Consider the following 24,524-nt stretch of genomic DNA (forward strand, 5'->3'; position numbering starts at 1 on the left):
AACTAGGCTAGAACGAGTTCAAGAAGATCAGAATGAGGGAGGGAACCACTTAGGGTGCAAAAGCACCAGAAACACAGAGGAAAGTGGAAGGAGAAAGGTAGGAAATTGCCAAGGAAAAGACCTAGGAGTTAAAATATTTTCTTTGCCTTTTACTACAATAACACAGTCATAGAAAATAGCTACACACATTACTACCCCAAATAAGGTCAAGGAAATTAATTCCTTTGACTTCCGAGGAAATGGATGAGGCCCTACATTTGATTTGTCAAATGGACAGAGGTCTCTGACTACTCATTTTCCCCTTAGAATACGAATATCCAGGTATTACCACAGATTACATGGGGTACCCCACCTAGCTCACAGAAAAACACATGTAGATTTCATGTCATACCTGTCAGCCCCATATGGACATCTTGCATATTCTGAGGTGCCTAAAGACCACCTTTAGACAAGTGAATCCCACCTCTAGTGATATCTATTTCATTCTGTTGTAATAAATGCTTGTCCCTCAGAAATGGGGCCAAAACCACAGTTTATTTCACAGAGATCAGTGAAATTCTGTGAGATGATGTACCTAGTGAATACAGTTCTGGTAACTGGTGATTCTGCGTATGGCAATAATATAATCTGATATATCCTATGTGGCATAATAAATGAAAAAGTGGGATTTCTGAGACAGCTGAATGTGAGAAACAACCACCAATGTCAACAAGGTTTCTTTATTCCTTTCTTCTGATTGTCCTGATAAGCACACATGCAGTATGCTCCAGTGTTGTGCTACTCAGGGTAAAAAGCCCAGCTGTATCTCAGTTCCATGTCAGAACAAGACTTGGTTATGCACCATTCACCCATACACTCCTGTTTCCTTTCGAAGGGAGTGCAGGTAAGCAGGCAGGAGGGGAAGTACAGTGTTTACCAAATGGCCACTTGGACTAGACAACTGGGGGACCAATACTGCAGGGCACACTGCTGAGCGTGTCTACCCTGTAATTCAAATATGACTGTTTTATTTGGAACTATGGAAATTAATGTCTTTTTCCAACTGCTGGCAATTTGGTAAGGATTTGAACCATCAGCAAGAAAACAAAATCTGTCTGCATCCCATTAACAACCTCCCCAAAAAACCAAGAGCTTTTGTAAAACTTCCTTTATTTGGTTCATTATCTCTGTTGAAAGATGCTACTGATTCACTTACCTGTTCTGATTGTACTGTACATTCTGTGTCAGATCAACATTCAGCATAATGAAATCATGCACATGGCAGCAGGAGAATGGTTCCTTGATCTCAGCACTGTTTGTTTTACTGGACCATTTCCTCATACCAATTAAGGCATAGTGAGTGACATTGGGAGTTGCTTCAATATGTTGCAGAATTTGCTTCAAGGAAACATTCCTCTCAGTCCATGTATAGTCACTACAATAATTACAAAAATGTGTTAATTTAAAGTATATAGAGAATATTCAGAATCTCATTCAGCTGAAGAGCAATTCTTAACAGTTGAAAGTAGTTATGAGTATCAGGTAGATAACTTCAGTGTTGTCTTACTTTACTGCAACTTTTTGTCTCTCACTCTAATCAAAACTTAAAATTAATTAGTGCTTATGTGGTGGGGACTGGTATGACAGATCTGAAACAGTCTGGATCTTTCAAAATATTCCCTCAGATATGTAAACTTTTAGTTACCTGGATAATATTCCAAATGACTCTGGGAAGGTTGCTGACTTTGTGCCATAACTTAAGTGCAAAGTATAAGATCCTCCTAGCCCACCCCTACAGTCCATAAATCTCAGTTTTCACTGAGTTTAGTTCTCTTTGAAGGTTTGCTGTAAATCCTGCATAGCACCATTCTGGGAACAGATAAACACATCTAGTACAAAAAATGTTCTAAAGTAATGGAAACAAAAATACTTGTTTGGGGACTTGGGGAGCTAATAAAGGAGCCATACAAACTGGGACTGACAAAAGACCCAGAGGAAATCAGATGCACAATTTGCACAGAAATGTCTTTTAGCTTCCTTAGAAAAACCCTGTTAACAACGTACATGTGAATGCCCATGCTTGCCCAGTGTATCAGGGATTGTTTACAGCATCTGAAATCTGCAGTCCAAGTAACTCTAGTTTGAACTGGAGTCAAGCTATCCAGCAAAGGCTGCAGGGCACTTAAATCCTCAGGGGACAGGAATGAAAAACAGGCATTAAACTATATGCTATGCAAAGGCAGATATCTAGGGAAAATAGATCTCTCATTAGGCAAATATTATTCTCTGCTTGTACAGGGTAAAAGCTGTAGTATATCAAATGTAATTTCAAACCTGATATGCAGTGAAAGGTTATGAGATCAGCTGAAAAAGCATATATTACTCTATTTACCTTTTCCTGTCTCCTGAACAATCAACTTCTACTGCATTCCACATAACACAGGAGTCATCTGAAATGACAATGAAAGGCCAAATATCCTGGGGTTTTATCCCCAGCTCCTCCTGCCGATTTCGTTCAAGCTCCAAGTTATGATAAGACAACTCTTTTATCAGGAAGTGTGCAGCACCTGAAACCAAGGACATAAACCATCAGATTAAAAGTAGGGGCAGAAATTATTTGCTTTTAACTTGGAAGATTTTTGAAGTGAATATTTCTGCAGACCAGGCTATGAATCATTCTGAAGATTTTAACACCCTAACACTTCCCAGAGCCAACTTGCTTTGTCACTTGCCAAGCAAGGGACTTATAGGACCCCACTGGGAAGCACACAAAATGAAGCCTGACTTCTGTGGTAAAGATTTGCTAGTGTCTTAAGGGTTTAGTGACTGATTCTTTTAACCTGACAGATGTTGGCTCCACTAGCATCTCTAGTGCAAACATCTAGAGATGTTGATTGACCAACTGAATAACATGAGAACAACTTCCCCTGACGATCTACTTTGAATGTTTGTCACTACTGCTGTCTATAAGTTGTTCCAGCAGTAAAAGCAAGGTGCTGAATATTTCACAGATATAATATTAGCAGAACCTACCTAAGAGATGTACCTAATCAATGCATCACTGCATATGCAAATAGTACATAAGAGGAAACAGAGTAGGTAACTCCATCTGAGTTAACACCCTCAGCTCCCTTTAAAATCAACAGAGGAGAGTAAGTATTTCTAGGGTGCAATTCATCTAGCTTGTTTTAGGTGACCTGGATTAAGTGAATTGCATCTTCGACTGTGACACATTGTCTTCAAAGAGAATCCAGACCACCAGATCAGATACACTAGCTACAAGGTGTGTGTCTACATTTCACTGTTGACTAACAACACCTCAAGGGCCCAAGTCGTGTGTCCACATTTGTTAGAGCTTTCTGTTACACTTACCTACTCCTGCACTGTTGAAAATGCTTGGAAGAACAAGCATGATGTGGTTGGGCCAATACTTCTTATATATGGCCATTTCATATTCCTTGACAACTAAAACATGCAAATGACTGGCTCCATCCATTGCATGATATAAATTGAAAAGTCCGTGTTCATGACGACCAGTGGTGGGAGTAAAAGTGGGGCTTTTAATGTAATCTTCACTCTGTAAATAAAAAGAAGTGTGAGTTTCTCCATTAAGCTGGAGGATGTTTAAACAAAGAGAACCAGATCCTTCAGGAGGATAAATCAGACTCATTGCACTGGACAAACTGATACATTTTAAATCAGCTTAATAGGAAAATAAGCAACTCTTATAAGAGTTAGGAAAAAGAAAACTCTATCACTTAGCTTATTTGACTAGTGAGAGTGTGGTGGACTGGATAGGACTGCTAACCTTGACCTGCCAAGTGCACAGGGACTTTGAGGCTAGATCTGGAAAAGGATTTAGGTCCACATGACATAAGATGGTAAGAAACACCTTACTCCAAAACTGCAGTTTCTGACTGGCTATCACCCAATCTTGAATGCATTGAAACTCACTAGGTGCTTCCAAGTTTGACAGTACAGCCTCTGAAAGCCTTGTTTCTACAGACATCCAGGACAGTTCCAGTCTGGGCAACTGATTTTAGCCTGGTTCCTACTAAGGTCATTAAGGACCCAGAATGAAAGTGTGCCTCTTTACAGAGACTCTCCAAAGCCCCCACAATTAAGCACTCCAGATGTGAAACTGCTAAAGCACAAAATGGTGGATTTGATGCCAGTGGAGTTCATGAAAGGAAATTTAAAGTGGATCAAGAAAAATATTTTACAATGGTTTAATAATCCAGGTTTACATCCCACAGCACTTTTCAAGCTTGCAGCAAGATTGCAGGTGCCATTTTGGAGCAAGTGAACAGAAAAAGAAGCAAAGGAAGAATAAATGGTTTTGGCAAAGCCTCAAAGCAGGTCAGTGGCAGAAGCAGGAAAGGAATCCACAAGGACCCAGTGCACAGTTCTGACTGAGTAGCCAAGCACAAGTTTACTGGGTGAGGGAGAGCAGGAAGTTTCATCCTCACATTGCACCGTTGCTGCTGTGCTGCTGCCTGGGTTCTCCCGTTTCAAACTTGAACTGGACATAAAAGCCCGAACTAGAGGGTGGTATTGATTGATTATTGTTTATGAGAAACAGCTTATTTTTTCCAGGATAGAAGTGCTACTGCTTATTACTATTCCACAAATTGCTTCAATACTCCAAGCAGTGTGGCCTGAGCAAGGCACAGCTTCATCTTAGACATGGATATTAGGAGTCACTGTAAAGGCCAACATCAGAGTTTGCATAGCCTGTCAGATGGATGACCTTACAAAGTGTTTTCTACAAGCGTGACGTGATTCTTTGGACAGTCTTGAAGCCATGACAAAGATTCTTTGAAAGCCTTATTTTTATATGAAAGCAACTGAGTATTTATGCAGAATAAGACAGGATAATCCACTGCCTTCCTCTACAGTAAAAAATTGCTTCCTCTTAGTAACTGTATGATAAACACAGCAATGTCTCTGAGGCTCACTGCTGAAACCATTGTCACTTTAACATCTTAAACCCATAACCAAAGACCTTTTGCCCCAGATAAGAGTGTTCATACCAAAGGATGAACCTTGATAATGAGCAAAAGAAAAAACACTTATTGGTGGCTTGATGATTTTGCTTCATGTCTCCCTTTCTGGGAGAAAATACAAGCTTAGTATCAGGACATCTTCATTATCTCTTGACAGCAGAACCAGAAGTATAAATAATCCTAATTCAACAAATTTTAAAATTGGTGGTGTCTCTCTCCCGTATATGGCCATAAATATAATTATCCATTTACCTTATCTGTGACTAGTGGTAGCCTCATGCTTTCCAATTGTCTTCCTGGTTGGCTAAAGACAAAATGATGCTCCTTTGACTTTGGAATGATAAAATGCAGCTGGATCTCTTCTCCCAGCATAGAATAGGAAAAGGCAAATGCATGCAGAGTGGACTCATAAAGCTGAGGATGGGAAAAAATAGGATAATTCCAGTGGTTAGAGTCAAACTACAAGGTCTCAGTGTAGTTAATACACATTTATAACATTACCAAACAGACTACAATCACTTACTGTATCGCATTCAATTTTACCTCATGATTCACTAGGCGTTAAGCAATGCCCCCTAGGCTAGAGCATACACTAAAAAAAATATAAATTAAACTGTTCCCTCTTTTAAAAACATTGTTTCAGCTTCATCTTGGAGATGGTACCAATCCTTACAGGCCACTCTCGGCTTTCAGAAATACTGACACATAAAAACCAATATTTGCATTGCTAATACGTTCTTCCTCACATTCTAATAGGCAGGAAATTGGAGGGTTACTCTGAGTAATAACAGTCTGTATGCCACATATAGACTACTCTATGCTGGATTACTCCTGTATCAGAAGTAGCATCTTTTGCAGTTACTCAGGTGAAAATGTAAGCAAGTCCCAGTGGGAAAAGTTTACTGGGAAAGTAGTTTTAACTGGTAGTATAGACGTAGAATGCAGATTGCAGCACTGAATAAGCTAGTGTAAATGAGGCAAGGATCGGTCCTCTGATGTCCCCAAACCTGCAGTCTGGTCAAGGCAGGCAAACCTCAAGAATTGTATTATAACACATACATACAACTTCTAAGCCAATTCAAATACAGTGAATGTACACAAAATTGTGTTTAGGTTGTGTCTGCTTCTATTCCTGATCTGCAGAGTAATATCTGGAAATCTTTACCTGGTACCTGGGATTGAAACCCATATACTGATGACACTGTTCACAGTGATGGTAGGTGTTATATGCTGCATACTTGGACAATCTCATCCTAGTTGTTTGACGGCGTGTATACATATCCTCCTGTCTCCTGTTCATTGATCTGTCTATTAAAAAAAAGAAACAACTTAAATGTAACATATATTCAAGGCCAGAGTGTATTCCCTTGTGACAAACTGTTTCTGTCACTGTAATTAGCTTCTAGGAACAATGGCAGGATTAAACACATGCAAAACAAACTATGAATTCATTCTGAGCATAGTATGTTTTATAAATTGTTATGAACAGCAAAGGGGACTACAAAGAAGTATCTGCAAATTCATGATTATAATAATTCTGTACAGATTTCACATAAGGCTGAGGTGTAAGCAAAACCAGATTATTAAAATTATTATTGTCGCTGCTGTTATTATTGGTTGAATGCTTGCAAAAGTAATAAATAATAAAAAAGACTCTTATGACAGACATTTGCAGTCCTGTGACAGACATCACAGTAGATTATGTGAAATGAACTTGGCAAATTTAGCGATGTTGCTCTTTAGTGAATATCCACATTTTAAAAAAGGGTCTCCTTTGTAGGAGACTGAAGGAAGATGAGATGTAATTTCTGCTGAAAAGGACTTCTGTTATGTCATCTGGCCAAACCTTTCACTCAGATTTTCAGCATCAGATCAGGTTGTTCAGGGTTGTTCCTTGTCCTGTCAAGTTTTGAAAATCACTAAGAGTGGAGTTTCCACAGACTCCCTGGGCACCCTGCTCCATGGTTTGACCACTTTTATTGGGGAAATATTTTTCATACTATCTAATTGTAATTTCCCATGTTGCAACTTGTGTCTGTTGTCTCTTGTCCTTATGTTGTATATCTATAATAGTTTGCGCCTATAAGTTCCCATTAGGAAGCTGAAGACAGCCATCAGATGCCCTTGCTAGACTTGTCCAGACCGAACAAACCCAATTCTCTTCGATTTTCTATGTACATCATGTGCTTCAGGCCTCTATCCATCTTGGTGGCTACCCACTAGATTCACTTCTGTAAGTCAATGTCTTTCTTGTACCAGGAAGCCAAAAACTTGACAGAATACTCCAGATGTGGTCTTACAGGTGCCATGCATAGAAGAATAATCACTTCCTTTGACCTGCTTGCTAGATTTTTAGTAAGCCATTAACCCAATGGAGAACTGGTGACTCATGTTCAAATTGTTGTCTACCAGGATCATCAGGTCATCTTCCTCAAAGCTGCTGTCTATACAGCTGGCCCCAAGCTTGTACAGCTGCAAAAAATTATTCCATCCCAAGTGCAAGATCTTGCATTTACCTTTGTTGAACTATGTGAGGTTCCTGTTCCTGAGGTTCCTTCCTGGAGGTTCCACTTCTCCAGCCTGTCAAGGTCTTTCTGAATGGCAGTGCTACCTTCCTGCATATTGACTGCTCCCCCCAATTGAGTATCATCCATGAACTTGCTGACGTTGCATTCTGTCCCTTTGACCAGGTTATTAATGGCAATCTTAAACAGCATTTGCCTCACTATCAGTCTCTGAGCATTGCCATGCATACCCAGCTGTCGGTCAGAATTGTGCCACTCATCACATTTTGAGTTCAGTGGTCCAGCCAATTTCCCACCCACCTTACAATCCACCCATCCCAACCATCTCTCTCCAGTTTTGGCTATATGGATATCATAGAAGACAGTGACAAAAGCCTTGCTGAAGTCAAGATAAAACCACTGCTCTTCCTTTGTCCATAGTGCCAGTCATCTCATCATAAAATGCAATCGTGTTTACCAATCACGATTTGCCTATGACAGATCCATTCTAGCTGCTCCCAATCACTTTCCTGCCCTTCATGGGTCTGGACATGGCTTACAGGAGAGTTTGTTCCATAATTGTTTTGAGGACTGAGGGTAGGCTGACTAGGCTGTAATTGCTTCGATCCTCCTTCTGTCCTGCAGAGGAAGGGCATAGCATTTTCCTTTTTCCAACCATCAGGAACCTCCACCAATTGTCGTTACCTTTTAAAAATGATAGACAGTAGCCTCACAGTGATGTTGGCCAGCTCCCTCAGCAAGCTTGGATACATCCTACCCAGTCCGTGGGCTTGTGTATGTCCAGCTGGCTAATTCAGAGGACTAATTCACACCTCAATACTCCAGGAATCTAGGTCTGGACATATGCATCTCATGCTTTCCAAAGCTAAACCAAAACCTAAAAAATAAACCTATAAACACTTTTAAGTACATAAATAACTTTACCCACATAAGCCACTTCACTGCTACAGAGCAGGACAATGCTACTACATAAAAACATTCAAATACACAAACTTATTGTGGAATCAGAGCTTTTTTAATGAAAGACTACCTATATAATATTCTATAAAACATTTATAAGGCTCATACTCTGGTGCTTCATCTGGCAAACTTCAAATCTTTTTTCACTATTACTTAGTCAAGTGCAATTGTGATAATTTCACTCTGTTTAAAAGTTTAACGGGATTCTCATGTTAAAAACAAATAAATACATATATGTGTACCAATCTAGATTTTTCAAATTCTAACCTTCACTGTTTAGAGTCTGAAGCTTTGAACAAATCAGACTTGCATCTTCATATTTTGGGTCATGGATAGTGTAGTCAAAAGGCATCTTCTTAAATGTCTCCAAATCTGGCCACATATCTCCAGGCTGATGGTAGTATTGATCAGATTCTTCTTTTATGTCTATGATATTATTGAAAAATAAGAATTCCTGTAATCACAATTTTTAAAGCTCTTTATATTGCTATAGATGTTTTTGCTATGTCTATCATTTCTGTACCATTTTTTCTTTCATCATTCTGAGGAATCAATATTACTATGCATCAAGAGGTGCACTGAACAAATGTACCTCATACCTCAATGCAATTCTGGCTTTTAAACCTTTGTTATCATTTTAAGACCTCTGTAATCTTACTGGAGCAGTTGGTGGGATGATGATGAAAACAATGTCAAGGGTCTGGTAAGGCTGATCTACCTGCATCCAGGCATTTGGAGTCTTTCCACTGACCACCACTGACCACCACATTTGTGAACTCAGCTGAGGAAAGATATGTTATTCTCACTGAGGAAAAGAAGCCCTTTTAAAGCTTCAGAAATCGCAGTATTAAATACAGTGCAGAGTTAAAGTCAAATACCCGTTCTAGTGATAAGACCAGAGGAATCAAAGATAATTCACCCTAGGGTAAGAGAAAAATAGTAAATGGTATTGGTATAATGTGCAGTGAAATAATCCCTTTTTCTGAAACAGGTTAACTGACATAAAAACCCAGATGTACACAAGTCCTTTACAAAATACTTTTCTACCTTTGTCAAGAGGATGAAAGATCTGACAAGAGTAAAATGGACAGTAGTGAGGAGTTCAGTTTGGGGGTCAGCTGTAAGCTGCTGTAAAGAGCCATAACTCCATGTCTATGAGTATAGACTAAATGATTATTTACAACAGGTGAGACCCTGTCTTTTGGCACCCAAAGTAAATATGAAACTCAGCCGGAATTAGTCAGATGGTGAAATTATCTTCATGCCCTGACTGTGAGTTACGTCTAAAATCTTGCCTAAAATACAAAGGATTGCTTGCACAAACCTCTCCCCTAGCAGACTGGTCACCTTTTTCACAGGTGTTGCCATAAACCTTGGGGGTTAGCTGCCTCTTTCTCAAGTACAGCTCAGTGTGGAGGAAGACTCCTGGGTACTGCCCCAAAAATCCCTCAGAGACAAGAGCTGAGGCACAGTCCCACAGTAAAATGACTGAACAGCTTCCAGCCAGGGTCTGATGGAGGCAGCTAGCCAGCAGATAGCACCCACCTGAGACTCTCCATGGCTGACTGTGGGCATGCTTTTAGTGCAGAATTAGACATATCCCATAAAATATCACCCATATTTTTCTATGTAATCCAGCCCTTAATTACAGAAATACACCTGGAAACACACGGGAGTAATACACTGTAAATAAAGGAAGTTTGGACTAAAACTAGCTATTAGAGAGCAGGAACTGTTTTCCTCCTTCATGTAGTCTTATGTACTTAGAAAATATGACATTGCTCCTCATGGTATAAATCTGCCAGAATTTCACTGATTCTTTTTATATACTTTACCACAAAAGTTCATTCCAATTCTAAACTCAAAAACAATGGCTAGATATCATTTAATATACATAAATGCTGTTTATTACTTCCGAAGAAAAACAGAGGTACGTGATTTTCGTACTGAGAGGAAGACTAAACTCTAAATGATGAGTAAAATAATAAAATATTCTTAAGTATCAGTTGAAGATCACACAAAAATTTTCCTAAAATATTTCAGTAATGTGAATTAATTGCAAAGGTGAACGGCATAGAATATATAGACAACTACTTTTCAATTTAATGTAACAATTTTCTACAGTCTCCAAAGCAAATATCAAGAACTTACTAATGTTGATTTCTTCCTCATCATAAACATCCACTTCTGTCAGTCTAATCAGCATTCGGGACAAAATACTGAGGAACTGCAGATAGGCACCTGTTTTTCCTATCTGTAAATATGTAAATGAGAAAATACAAAAGTAAACTTTCATTTTTCAACATGTTACTTTTCCACATACCTGGAAATTGCAGCTGCAGTGAAACCAAATATTAATGTTCAGCACTTGCATATCGCTGTATTTGTATATTCCTTGACATAAATGAAATGCTTAAATGATCGACAGTTTTGTTCTCTCTATGCAGGAACCTAGTTTGGAAAATGCATTTTATATCACAGGTCTAATTACAGGCCCACAGATGAGAATTTTCTCTCCTGATGTTACAGTTTCTACATAGGCAGTGAACTTTTAAAAATCCATACAAGCTCATAAAATGTTCCAAAAAACCTCCTCAAACTACAAGATAACTAAAGAATTACCTTAACCCTTTCATATTTGCATAATTTACCAGTACACTGACTGCTGCTGAAGTACAGTGACTATCCTGAAGAACAAAATGGCATGCATCTATAGGAGAACTTGTGCAGGCCACTTCCACTCCTGGAGGACATGGTATATGTAACAATGTGTTGTTCCACCTCTTGTGATGAAAATATACTATTTCCCTTCCACTGTTTTAAAATTACCTTTTAAAAGTTCATTTTAAAATTATCTTAAGATTACAACTTTCTCCTTTCTTTTTTACCCCACCAACACACTAAATCCATTTTCTCTTCATTACGCCAAATAGTATTGCTGCCCTTTTATAGTTTTCTCAGCTGAAAGACAGAAGCCACAGCCAATTATTTACTCAATGGATTGTTCTGTGTCTTCCACATAAAGTTTGCTGATGATAACATCAAGTAAATAATGCCATATCTAAGCAGACAGCTTTACAAGCCATTACACTTGAACAGGAAGCAGTACACAATGGGTTTCAATGAGAAAAAAGAGACCGGCAAGCTCATGTCACTCTCACAGGAGAACGCACACGCCCTGATTTCTTGTGTGTGTGTATAGTTCAGCCTCAGAATGGCACTGATGTCCAGCTGACAACTTAAGGCTAATGTCACACCTGTCAGGGGAGGTTAACATGTAGATCAGTTATGACACGTTCTGCTGCAACTGTCTGATTTCACAAAATGGTATCAGATGTTGGACTAAGTCTATATTACTACTACACTGAAAAGCCAGCTTCACTGCCTTTACTGCTAGGACATGTCAGAAGCATAGGGTGTTGGATTACAAAATATAGTGTTGAATTTACTATTTTCCATATATGTCAAGTGAAATTTTCATTTTCTCTCAACATTTGAGAAAGGGAGGCTTTGAAGCTGAAGCAAGAGTAGGTAAACATTTGTTTTGGTCAAAGTTCAATATCTGTTGTTCTTAATAAATCAAACTGCATTTTACACAGTTGCTTGCCAAGTGTGGAAAAGGGTATCATTATCCCTGTTGAGGGTCAAATAAGCCTTTCAGGTACACATGGTAGACCATGTGTTAGCACACAACTCTGTTATCCAGGAATAACACAGAAAAAAAGTGACTTTGAATAGAGGAAATGATAGCATGGACCATAGTCAGCCCATGGACCAGATGTTTCTAACTCCCAGTCTGGGTTTTTATGTAAAATTCATTGAGACTAATGAGAAACTTTCTACTGACCCTGGAACAAGGTTCTAAACTTGGCTGCAATGGCTATTGGTTGGTGAGCTAAACAAAAACATCTTATCTTCCCACATCTGAGGCAAACTTGATGATACTTTGTTCTAGAAGAAAATACTTTCAATGTTTTCTCTCAAGTCTGAGATTACCTTTATATGCCCTTATGAACGTATTTTTTTAAAGTACCTCTGATCATCATTTCATTAAATGCAGGGTGGCCTGACAGATTAACAGTTCCCTGATTTCAAACAAACGAGAGATCTTTTGTCAAAAGTACACAACCTGTTCCCTTGATATCAGACATCAATGTGAAAAACTAATTCCTAACCTGTTTGAAGTATACACCTAGAATTGTCAACAGACCAACAGGCTGAAAACCTTAATTTTTCTTTTTGGTAACCATTTAAAACTTATTCTGTCAAAACCATGTATTTTTCTTTCCCTGGGGGACAAGTCTTCACCAATGGTTTTCAACAATGTATCTGGGAGTGACTAGGCTACTACTACGTGGTACTTAGATGAAAGGTATCAGTTGTCAATTGACTCAAGTATACACAAAGCTGTAGGGTCATGAGTCAAAAATGTTGGAAACCACAGGACTACAAGTGCTAGTCCCTAACCACTAAACGAAAACATAGGTACTTATGATATTGCATGCATCATTATCTGTCACATGTAGTGACACAGTAGTGTCCAATACAGTACTGTGAGCTTTATGAACTGTTATATATTAGCAACATGTATGTAAAATGATGGTGGGAACTTGCAGGAATCTCTCCACGTTTTCTGAATTATTCTCTGCCAGGAGAGAGATCAGGCTGAGCACATAGCAACGTTCATATTTGGACTCCATTCACTTGCACATTGGCCTGCATTTGCTGCTGAAGAAATGAACTGGTGAAATAGAGAACACCTTTTCCAGGTCATTTTGAGAATAAGATTTTCAAAAAGAAAATGAGAAAAGAACGACTTCTCATTTACAATCAACATTTACTCCAGAAGAGAACCACCTTGAACAACTGAATTTGTAGCATGCCCAGATAGGTAAATGCACCTTTAAAATTAATTGTATTGTTTTCTATATGTACCATCTCTAGGCAAAATGGAACTGCACAGAGTGTCTGTCTTTGTTTGAAAATACTGAATAGCTGTCAATGAAGAGAGCTTCCACATCTCTCCAAAGAGTCCTTGCCCCATCTGTCACCACCCCTCTTTCCGATAGTTTGGGCATCGGAGGTAGCTGCAAAGAGATCCTGCAAGCAGGATATGTACAACTTTGAAGCATAAAGCCCTATATTTGCCCATCCTCCATCTCCCAACTGCAACAAAATAGAAGATCTGCAAAGAAATTTTAAACTGGATACATGACTGGGCTGTAGCTTTACACATCTTTAGAGAAGCCTAGTACAATGCCGTGTTGATCCTAATTAGCGACTCTGGGCTTAAGCATGATATATTAATAATGGTGACAGCTGGTAAGGAAGTACTCTGAGCAAGATGTTTTTCTCCATACCCTGTCTTTACTCTGCACACAAAAGCTGCAAACAGATTAAAAGAATGAAGGAACCTGGAACTGGGCTGCATTTTTACGATTCCTGAAACAAAGCGTACATGAAAGGTGCTGCTACTACAGACAGCTCTACTTCCCAGAAAGAGGTTCCTCAGATATGTGGCAGTGCCCAGCGCCTTAGCAGATAAGGCACTTGGGGGCCAACATTCCCAAATAATGGAAGTATTACTCTAATTTGTTTCTATCTACCTGAATTTGGAAGACAGAAGTCTGATGAATCAGACTTGGAAGAAGAAAATCCCAGAAGAGTAAGAAGTAAAAATCTCAAATCTCGTGAAAACTTATGATAACTAAGGAATTTGGGGCCTGCAAAGATTTAGTATTTTGGTTTCTATTTTCATCCTTAGTGTAAGGGATGATTTGCCCCATAAAAATCTAACAATATGTTTACCCTGCAGCTTTTCATTCATGAAGAGTGTAGCTGTAGCTGAGCAAGAGGAAGAAATATGAATTCAAATTCCTCCTGCAGAAAATTCAAGAGGTATGAAGGTCTAGTTTTTGTGTCAAAGACATACACTACCTAAGAGGAGTGGAAAGCTCTCCAAAGATTTTGATAACTGAACTGTCCTTGCCATAGGTATCAAGGATAAGCTGAACACAAACTGTCTGTCTAAGAATCTGCGAGAGAGAGATTCCAGTCAGAGAAATTACATGTATGCCTCCGCACTTATTCATGGAAGTGACATCCAGAAGTGCTGTTGCAACAGGTCTAACAGTAACGAGTTCCCTTTTTTTAACTCGTTCCAGACACTGGACACCAGGATCACTAGAAGTACTTTATTATTCGTACATGTTGCTATGAAGTATCATCTGATTTCAGTCTTCACATTTGGAGAAATATGGCAAAAGAGGAAACAATTCCATAAGGCTTTTCTATTTTAATTTCCAGGTGACATAGTTCTTCTCATACCATGACAGTGGTTTTCAAACTGTGGTCTGCGAACCAATGGTGATTCATAGAAAACATGCTGATGGTCCACAGACAGCTGGCCAAATGGTGCTGGCTCTTCTCCGTGTTTCCACTTGCTACATTTTTCTAAAACACAGCTAACGCAGATAAATTAAATATTTCCCTAATATTTTTCTTATGTAAGCTGAATGGTATATAAGCCCATTGTAATACGATTTTAATAGGAGTAAAGGAAAACCAAATAATATGGGCAGCAGTTTTCTTCCTTAGAAAGTGTCTTAAGACGTGCCTGCTTCATTCCCTGGATGTAGTGCCTCAGGACTGAGCCGTGCTCACGAGCAGCTTCCACGTTTAAGGAAAATGCTAGTTCTAAGTTGTAATATCCAGTTAAAAAACAAAGGTACAAAACCTTGATTTGCAGTTTGAGGAACTTTAAGAAGAATGTTTCTAAGAAAAATATTTTAGTGAATTTAGGCTTCCTTATAGGCATTTTCTTAGGTGCACTAGGGACTAGATTTCTAGCTATAGATACGATACATGTTGTTCATGGTGGTGCATATTTATTCATACTCACTAACCAATGGCTTAACTTCGATGATGTGAGCTAACTTACAGATAAATATATAGATCTATTCCATACCTATCCAGTTTTTGCTGCATTTCCTAAAGCCTCTTGTAAAAACAATGCATGTATTGGCTTCTAATGTACCTAATTGGCCTTGTAAAAATGCATCAAGTCTTCTAACAAAACATTTTGACCAGTACAGAGGGTAAAATGTCTCTGTGAGGGAAGGCTGAGTGTACTTTATTACTAGTTACCCTGACAGTGAGAATTATAATTTTGGTTCACTAATATGCCTAGTTTTCTTCCTGTGTTGATTTCATATTTTTCACTTTAACCAACAAATTGCTTCCTGATTTGCATTTTAGTAAAGTAATTGCTGCCTGATAAAGAAAACAACTACTTCCTAATTTTTGAAAAGATAGTACTCTGGAAGTGGTATACTTTGGCTGAGATGTTATTTAACACTCAGATAGGTGCCGTCTAATAATTGTTTTTATTTCTGCCTATATCTCTTCATGCATTAAGCATTAAGTCCATGTAAAATGTTAATATTATCAAAACACATGTGAGGAAAACCTATTTCAGGAAGTAAAATTATCTCTTCCCAAAAAGAGAAGGGTAATTCTAATTTCTGTATATTTTATTGTAACTATTTCCTAGAAGAAACATTGTATTGTTATACCTTAAACCAATAAACAATCAACATACTTTTACAGCTCTTTGTTTGGTTTACAGGAGTTTTTTGTACTTTGGGAGGTTAAAATAGTAAAGGAAGCAAAGCTGCTGTCTTTTTCCACATACTGAAATGAATATATACCCCTACATTTTGATACTTAGGAAGAAGACATGATACTCCTAATTTGATGCGTGTGAATTTGTTCTGTGTGAAACAGGTATATTCTTCAGAAAGAACTGAGGAATATAAAATGAATAAACATGTGAAGAGCGAAAAAATAGGAACTGATCCAACTATATGACCCAATGCAAGATTAGGAAATAACCTGCATTGTGGAGACAGCTGGAGAAGAGATGGAGTTTCAAGTAAAAGAAGTGATATCAAGGCTGAAATTCACTGCTGTACAGAGGGTCAACAGGAGTCCTACTCAATATTTGAAAAAGAAAGGTTTGATAGTGAAAAGTGGTGAATACCATACCCTGGAACGGAGCCGATAAATAAATAAGCTGCCTGTTTAATTATAATTAGTTAAATGGCAAGTACCAAATGTGTGAAGCATCAAAACCTTCTCACAGGTGTATAGTATGCTCTCAGAAGTCTCTGAATGACTCTTCTGAGAATCACAGATATACATTTGTGACCCATAACCAAATGAATACCAAAGAAATATTTACTTATCAGCTAATCTGGACATTTAGGGTGGCTTTGTGAATAGTATCTTTGTGGGGTTTGATGTGTATGCATATAAAATTCTAACAAAAATTGTCACAGCCTGTGTTTTTCTTTCAGATGGAAATGAACAACATCTCTCTTCCAGAATGTATTCGTTTTTATGCTGCAGCTGAGTATGAAATTCAGTTTCTTGATCACATACTACCTCAATCTTTGGCAAACACAGACAATTTAGATCAAAGGAATGGACAGTGAAAAACTGCTCATCAGAGTACTTTCTGGAATTGTTTGCAGGAAGTCCCAATATGAAAAGCCCGTTTATGCTCTTTCTACTCTACTGCACCATAAACTTGGGTGTACAATGGAATACAATCATTTAACAAATAGCAGTATGCAGTTTCCTTTTGCAATGGATGGGCATAGAAGAGTGGATCGTGTGGCAAGTTAAATCAGTAACTATCTTTAGATTAATTCTTTGGGTTGATGTTGCAACGACTGGAAACACGGGTCTTTGTCTTGGTTTGGATTTATTCTTTTTGACTTCTGAGGTTCACATGACATATATATGCTCTCAGTAGGCATGGTGTCTCTTCCTATCTTGTTGCTTCGTACTTCAGCAGAACATGAGAGGCACAATATTACCTTCGGCATGTAACATGTGCATTGAACTAGGAGATACCTTGCTCAGAGATAAGTGCTAAACATTCTTAGAGAATTTAGAAGAGAAGGAACTTCTTAGGAGTATACTCATTTCCATATATCTTTTCAAAGTCATTTAAAAACTCTTGGGTCAGCTACTCATCTTGTAAATATGGCTCTGCTAATGTTGAACTGGCCTTCTTGCATGTATTATTTACAACAGCTTCTATTTCTGTCTGCTGTGTGGAGGAAACAGAGAAAATAACTTAATTACAAACTCCCAACTGTCTTCAGAGTGATCATAAGAAAGTGGTTTTGTGAAGATCTTTGATCTTTATTTAAAATGTAAATGCATATTCAACTTTAACAAACTGAAATTATACATGAAATCTATCTCTTGAGCAAACTCTTTTAAAACATTTTAATGGAGAGAGACTGACACAAAATGAACATTGCTGCAGCTTCACTGTCTTTGAACTCAGGCTAAGAGTAAAGAAAGAAAGATTATTTTATTAGAAAGGATTAGGAAATAAAATATAAGCAACTTACTCTCCACCAAAAAAAACCACCTTCAAGTATGAATAATAATAACTAATCTATATTTTCTGAGATTATGATAAAATTAAACAAAATAAATCTATGATAATACCTTGTTCTTATTACACACCTGTGGTGGCCCACTCAGCAGCAGCCTCCTTGGGTGAAAGGTGTCCATTCTGCCCTCATTTCTATTGTTGTAGTCCATATGGATTGGCTTGGGAACTGTCCATTGGCGGTAGTATAGAGACTGCTCCGTGCAAGTCATCATCTTACTCATAAGAGGACGAAAAGAACTTGCCCACATAACAGAATGATAAGGCAAGAGCGAAGATGATTTGGGAAGTCCACTGCTGTCCGTAGAAGTAATAATGTCATAAACCAGTTTGGGCAGGAAAACTATGGGAGGCTGTTTTGAGGCTTTGGTCATGGAGCATTGAGAGGTCTGTAGGATGAAGGAGTTATGAGTAGGTGCAGAGGAGGAAGAAGAGGAGGAGAAAGGTGAGGAGGATGACGAGGTGATGGAAATTTGGGCACTTTTTATGTTTTGTTTTGTATCCAGCTGTTCAGTTACCGGTGGCAAGTGTTTACTGATTGTTGTTTGTGCTCCTTTGTCTACTTTCTGCTTCTGCCTTTCATAGTTATTTGTAGTTTCTTCAGCACTGTTGCTTAGGACTTGGTGGGAGGATTTTACTGTATCCCCTGCTGCTATCAAAGGAGGAGATGACTCACTGCAGAATGCTGTAACTAACAGAAAATTTGTATTTCAACACAGTGCAACTATGTCTGCTAGAAAAAAATAATCATTTAGCTAGAGTATACATCAAACATTGCAATCCCACTCCTGTTCTTGCTTTCACCTTTCTCGTACAGGGAGTCATAATGGGACTAGTTTGGAGTATTCATCTCAACGCAGAAAGTGGCTTTTAAAGTCCTGAAGTGCATAGGAAAGATGTCAGGGATTGTCCTGTCTTCTACTTCCCTCATCCATTCCTCGCTTAAGGTGTTCAGCAGATAGTTTCATCACTCAAGACAAATACAAAATTACTGAAACCATTGTTTAAAAGAGTGTAAGAAAATAAGTATTCACAGGCTATTATCCCATCAGACTACAGAAATGTCTGCACAGACTGACATCTAGAAACAGTCCTCAGCTCTAAGTCAGATCTGATCTGACACTTGTGTCTGCGTCACTGCAGCACTTAGTCTGATCTAATAAAACCTGGCTCTCAAGTCTCTGCTGCTACATAATGCATTAATGCATTCATACAGCTTTTGGTCAGCTCAGAGCACATATTGGACTCACGAATGTTGGCCTTGAATATGTCATGTAGATATACCCCACAGCTAATTGCTGATTTTCTGAAAGTGGTATATTTTTACCTTATATATTCTAACTACTAAGATTTCTTGAAAGTTTAAGGCCTCATTTTAAGTGGTTCTGAGCATCTTTAATGCTTAGTGAATTCCAAAGAGGAGATGCAAATACTTCACAGTCTTCAAAGTACACTGAGAACTGGTTGAGGAATCGGTCTCCACGTGGTAATAGGAATGTCTGTCTGAAGCTGAACATAGATAAAACCAGCTTTCCTCCCATGGTGAATAAAACAGTCTTGGTTCTCCAAAAACCCCACATTTTGAACTAATAAAAGTCCATAGTTTCTCTTGGTCTCAGGAAATAATAAGATATACTCTAGCTGCATATTAATCTAAACTAGCCAGTAAAGGACATTAGCATAAATACAAAAATATCGCTGGCAGTATGAATGGTTTCAAGTAAAACCACTGTGACATCCCTCAAAATACCAGTATCCAAGAGCACAAAAAAAGAAAGGAAAAAAGATTCTTTAACTACAGGCAAATTGAGGCCACAGTGCCACAGGCAGGCCACAAGGACACTGTAGTACTGATGAGCAGTCCAACTTTAAAGGTAAAAAATTTTGAAAATTAAAGTGTTGATGAAGCTTATCCAAATGTTTTCAAGCTTTTTTTCCTTTTATAACCACCACTGTGCCTGTAGAAAAGAAACCATGGGCCAAATATGCATGCCATCATGTTGAAGACTACAATTAGATCAAAAAGAATTTACTGTTACTGACAAAAAACAACGTTTTAAAAAGCTGCATGAGATTGCGACTCCTAGGAAGTCATGGTACAATTTATATTCCCCACTTTTATTCAACTCTCCTCTTAATATTATCTGCATAAAAAGCAAGCGAAGAAATTTATCAGACAAAAGAGCTGTAGTAGTTCTCAACATTGCCTCAGCTTTCTACATCACTTTGCAGATTAAAAAGGAACCGAAGATTTAAAATATTGTCCACCTCCAAAAGAGCTTTCAAACAGTGCAAAATTAATGAGTGAACATTCCAGAGCAAAAACAAAAAGGTAGAAATACCAATGAGACCAAGCATGCTTTTTCTCCTACAGATTTTCAGAAGACTTTTTAAAAATGTGAAGCATGTTTTCTTTTTCATAAATTGTCATAGCTTCAGTGAACGCTCTCAGCCATCACAGTACTGACTGAGGATTCATACCTCAGTGGCACACATTAAAGAAGTGCCTGGTTTAGGCACCCCACCCTGTGATTACTTTTCAAGCAAGAAAAGATTTTATTTCTTATATTTCAGAAGTCTGATGCTTATTTTTTTAAAAGTTATCTTTAGTGATCCCATTAAAATAGGCCTTACCAAAACCTTAGTGATTTATGCCTTTTATTATTTCTCTAATAAGCTGAATAAAAGGTCTCTTTTATGTCCTAAATGTAACTTAATAGAGATGATCTTAAGGTCTTACTGGAAGCTTTTGAAGAGAGAGATGAAGATGCAGAGTCATGGGAACGAGATCTTTCTCTTTTCATAGGACTTCTCTTTTCTGAAGTAGAACCTGTTTCACGAATGGTAGTAGGGGAAAATAAAAACAAAATATAATCTAAGTAAGCCTGTAAGAAGGCACAGCTACATTGTCAAAGTAGGGAAAAGCACGCAAGAGTTTGTGTGGGTTTTGTCCTCATCCTGACACTGTTTTCAGTGTGGAGAGTATCTGTTCCTACCACGCAATGTTGGATCAGCCTATGGTCTAATCTAACTATGCTGAGCTGCAACAGCTTCACAAAATCAGTGCTGCAGACAGGAGCTGGCAATTTCTAGGCATGTCTCAACCATGTTTTCTCTTTCTACTCATGTCTTACTTTCCTCACTAATCCAGTGTCAGGGAAACCAACAGGCAACAAGCTCTACTTTGTCAGTATGTTATGAAATTACCTCCTACCCCACACATTACAGCTTTATGGCCAGATTATATCTCAGCTGTTGATGAAAACCCATATTTGGACGGCCACCAAGGATATTCACTTGAGGTTCCTAGTTTAGGCTTCTAAGTTAAGATGCTTGTTTCTGTACAGTTTTACCATGATAAACAGAGCATAAGCACTGCCAGCAGAAAACTTAGACTGTAAGTCTATAACAGGTGTTCTAAATCGGACTCTGGAGGAGCATAACATACTTCATGGACTAGGAAAGCAGCCTTACAACTTAGATGCCTAACAACTTAGGTGCCCATGTGACTCAGATCACATACAATCTCAGTGTACTTCAACTAAAGGGACAGAAGTAGTCATCACATCTAAAGTAGGCCTCTATTGTAGACAGTATGAGTATGACCTCAGGTATTTCATTCCTCTATGAAAAGTACATATGTGATTAAAGTAAATATTTTTGTTCTGCTTGTTCTGCTATCCTTATTATCAATGAGTAAGAACTTAATAGGTGAACAGTAACCAGCTCTCTTCCTCCTCATAGTATAGAAAAGGAAATGAAGGCAAGCAGTTTGAGATTTAAATAACCTATGGGGATAAAAATCCCTTGTTTTCCACAGTTGCAAGGCATAACAGACAGTAAAGAAAAATGTAAAGAACTTAATGATAACTGATAATGCCCATCAGCTATCACTCAAAAAAACCCCAACAGTTCCTGGGTAAATTATTTTTGTTTGTTTACGCATTTATGTGTTCTTAATTGCTCTCTTAAGAAATTATAAACTCACCAACTCTACACTGTCAATTTGAATTCATGGACATTTTCAAGGACTACTCAGAAGTTACTATGTTCAGATACATTTTCTAGCCATACTATTTAATACCTTACAAACTAGAGACTACTCAGCTGTACTATATACAGTTTCCTTGGGAGGAATCTTCATCATTGTCAGTATGTAAGCATAGGTTCAGTAGCATCAGTCAGGGACAGTTTAGGTGGAGTTGCCCGGGCTGTGAGGGAGGGGATCAGGTCACTGCTTCCCAGACAGCAAAGCACACACTTCTGTGCTGTGGGGAGGGCAACATAGCACAGCACAGCACTCCGAACAGTGAGCATCACTGGGTGTACCCACTCGAGCTCCACTTTGCGGCTGCCAGAACATACAGGGCAAAGGAGTAGGGAGGGAGCAGAGAGAAGGGAGCCAAAAAACAGAGAGAGAGAACAGGTGCAGCAGCAGGACTGCAAGAGATTAAAATGCTGCTGCATCAGCAGCAGTCCTTGGGCAGGGAGGGTGACGAAACACAGATTCAATGAGATGAAGCAAAACCGAGGGCAGAGCTGACTCAGTAAGGCGAACTCCAGAAACCCTCACTGAGTAGGTATCCATACAATCCTGCTTTTTCTAATACAACTCAAATCATTTTACAGCTTCTTTTATTATCACTACTAATAATACCTTCCGTCGCTATTTCTTCATCTTCATTATCAGTGCTGCTTAGTTTCTCTGGGTCACTTTCTAACACATCATTCACAACTGCTTTCTCTGTGTGAATTTCTGAGCTCACAAAGTATGCTGCCAAACCAAGTTCTTGCTCCAAGGTTGTCCTTACCAAAGAAGATGAATTTATTAAACGTAGGTCACAGTATCTCAGTGACCTGGAGAGAAACAAGAGGGGGTAGTATGAAAACTCACTGTAATCTACTCCCTTACTTCTTTTACAAACACAGCCAAAGGGGAATTTTTTCATGATCTGCTTAAACTACGGATGAGATAGAACACAGTATATCTTTTGTGCTTAATAAGTTCACCACTGTGATGCATACACTTTTCTTTTTCTTAACCCAGTTATGCAGCTTAATCTAGTGCACTGAACATTAGCATCAGCATAAGAAAAAGAATAATCATTTGGGTTCTAAGCCTAACACACAGAATGGGATTCAGCTAAACATACAAAGGCATTTAGTGCCACCTTAATGGCCCCAGGGCATCCTGTCTGGCTTCCCGCTGCCACTCCAGAAGGCACTGATCTCTCCACACATCCTGTAGCCAGCATCATGCAGATGCCTCAGCTACCTTAAGGTATCTACTGTAGCTATACTTTTTTCTTTTACATACCCTTATCCTCTCCCCTAAACTGGGACAACTCTCATAATATTTTTGAGCTATTTATATCTTGCTATAAACAGGAGGTTATTAATAATAATATGGGTTTTGTATTTATGATACAAAACTGCCAAAAAAATGGAAAAGAAACACCTTGACACTGAAATCTGTTTTCTTCTCCCACAAGTAATTACACAGTTAATCTTTAGCCATTTGGTAAGCAATTGATAAAAAACTGTCACTGAGAAAATACTGGATCTTCTTACCGGGGCAAAGACTCCCCTTGTGGATCCATACCACTAAATATCAATATACAAGGCAAACCTTCCAATTCCAAATAGGTCTGTGGCCTCCAATCTACATCTTCAATTTTCTGCCAGACCTGTATAAGGTAAGAAACACTGTTGGACATATTTATATGGCACAAATAAAAATACAGAAATATATACTTTTATCATCCATTACATGAACCAATTTGTACAGTAGATGGATGTTCCACCAAGGGAAGCCACAGAGCAGAGCCAATTTCAGCATACGTAGATTGCACAATTCCTAGAGCTTTACAGGTAGCAATCTGCCTGCTGTAAGTCTGAGGAGATTGGGACAGTATGTTCCAGTCTGAAAAGCCTCCCAGTTTCCCAGCTGCATAGCACTGAGGCCAGGGCATATATGGGTAGAGTGGATACGGTACAATAGACAGTAGAGCTGAGTAAGAGCTTTGGGGGAGAGAAGAGGACAGAAGCTTGCTTCTTGTGGCAGATAATGTATGGATGTCTGAGTCCAAGGACAAAAATGAGCTAGGAATGAGACTCTTTCACCTTAGAGGAACAGGGGAAAGCTGGAAGTGTTCAACACACACATACCACTGTCCTCACTTGCTACCCTCCGAAGTCTGCTCTCGCCCAAAGCTATCAGTTTTCCTAATAACTTCATGAGAAGTTTGATAACTAGATCTATTGTGTGACCGTTTAGCATCAGGCTGTACTGCTCTACTTACACCAGTCAGTCCTTTTTGCTGTGAGACGGATCTACAGATAAGGAATACACAGTAGGACAACTCAGCCTCTGACATTCATACATGTACCACTATTATGCATGTCAGAGAACATAACCAGGATGTGATTCAGAACTAATACTGATTTCTCAGAATAAACTGCCTAATCTATAGCAGAATGAGATCAGCATTAGGCCCTGGATCTCAAATGACTTCACCTAACATGTATTGAATCAGACACAGTACAGAGTGTACCATATATATTACACCATCCTAGAATGTA

General features: G+C 38.6%; 1 protein-coding gene across 3 annotated transcripts in view; it reads right to left on the reverse strand.

Annotated features, from left to right (window-relative positions):
* Positions 1 to 24,524, reverse strand: part of GREB1 (growth regulation by estrogen in breast cancer 1) — a 59,870-nt gene that overhangs the window by 5,352 nt on the left and 29,994 nt on the right. For 2 of the 3 annotated variants that reach the window (XM_009332479.1, XM_009332477.1), the window contains exons 18-29: positions 23,514 to 23,629; positions 22,600 to 22,799; positions 21,405 to 21,411; positions 20,656 to 20,780; positions 18,017 to 18,627; positions 10,622 to 10,724; positions 8,738 to 8,896; positions 6,151 to 6,293; positions 5,238 to 5,399; positions 3,352 to 3,556; positions 2,372 to 2,546; positions 1,196 to 1,414 (exon numbers count right to left, since the gene is read on the reverse strand). In XM_009332479.1, coding sequence (XP_009330754.1) covers positions 1,196 to 1,414; positions 2,372 to 2,546; positions 3,352 to 3,556; positions 5,238 to 5,399; positions 6,151 to 6,293; positions 8,738 to 8,896; positions 10,622 to 10,724; positions 18,017 to 18,627; positions 20,656 to 20,780; positions 21,405 to 21,411; positions 22,600 to 22,799; positions 23,514 to 23,629 — 2,225 coding nt within the window. Of the gene's footprint in view, positions 1 to 1,195; positions 1,415 to 2,371; positions 2,547 to 3,351; positions 3,557 to 5,237; positions 5,400 to 6,150; positions 6,294 to 8,737; positions 8,897 to 10,621; positions 10,725 to 18,016; positions 18,634 to 20,655; positions 20,781 to 21,404; positions 21,412 to 22,599; positions 22,800 to 23,513; positions 23,630 to 24,524 lie in introns of all 3 variants that reach the window. The other variant, XM_009332478.1, reaches the window with a different exon arrangement.

The sequence above is a fragment of the Pygoscelis adeliae genome, unplaced genomic scaffold, assembly GCF_000699105.1.
Source record: "Pygoscelis adeliae isolate BGI_AS28 unplaced genomic scaffold, ASM69910v1 Scaffold168, whole genome shotgun sequence".
Lineage (NCBI taxonomy): Eukaryota > Metazoa > Chordata > Aves > Sphenisciformes > Spheniscidae > Pygoscelis > Pygoscelis adeliae.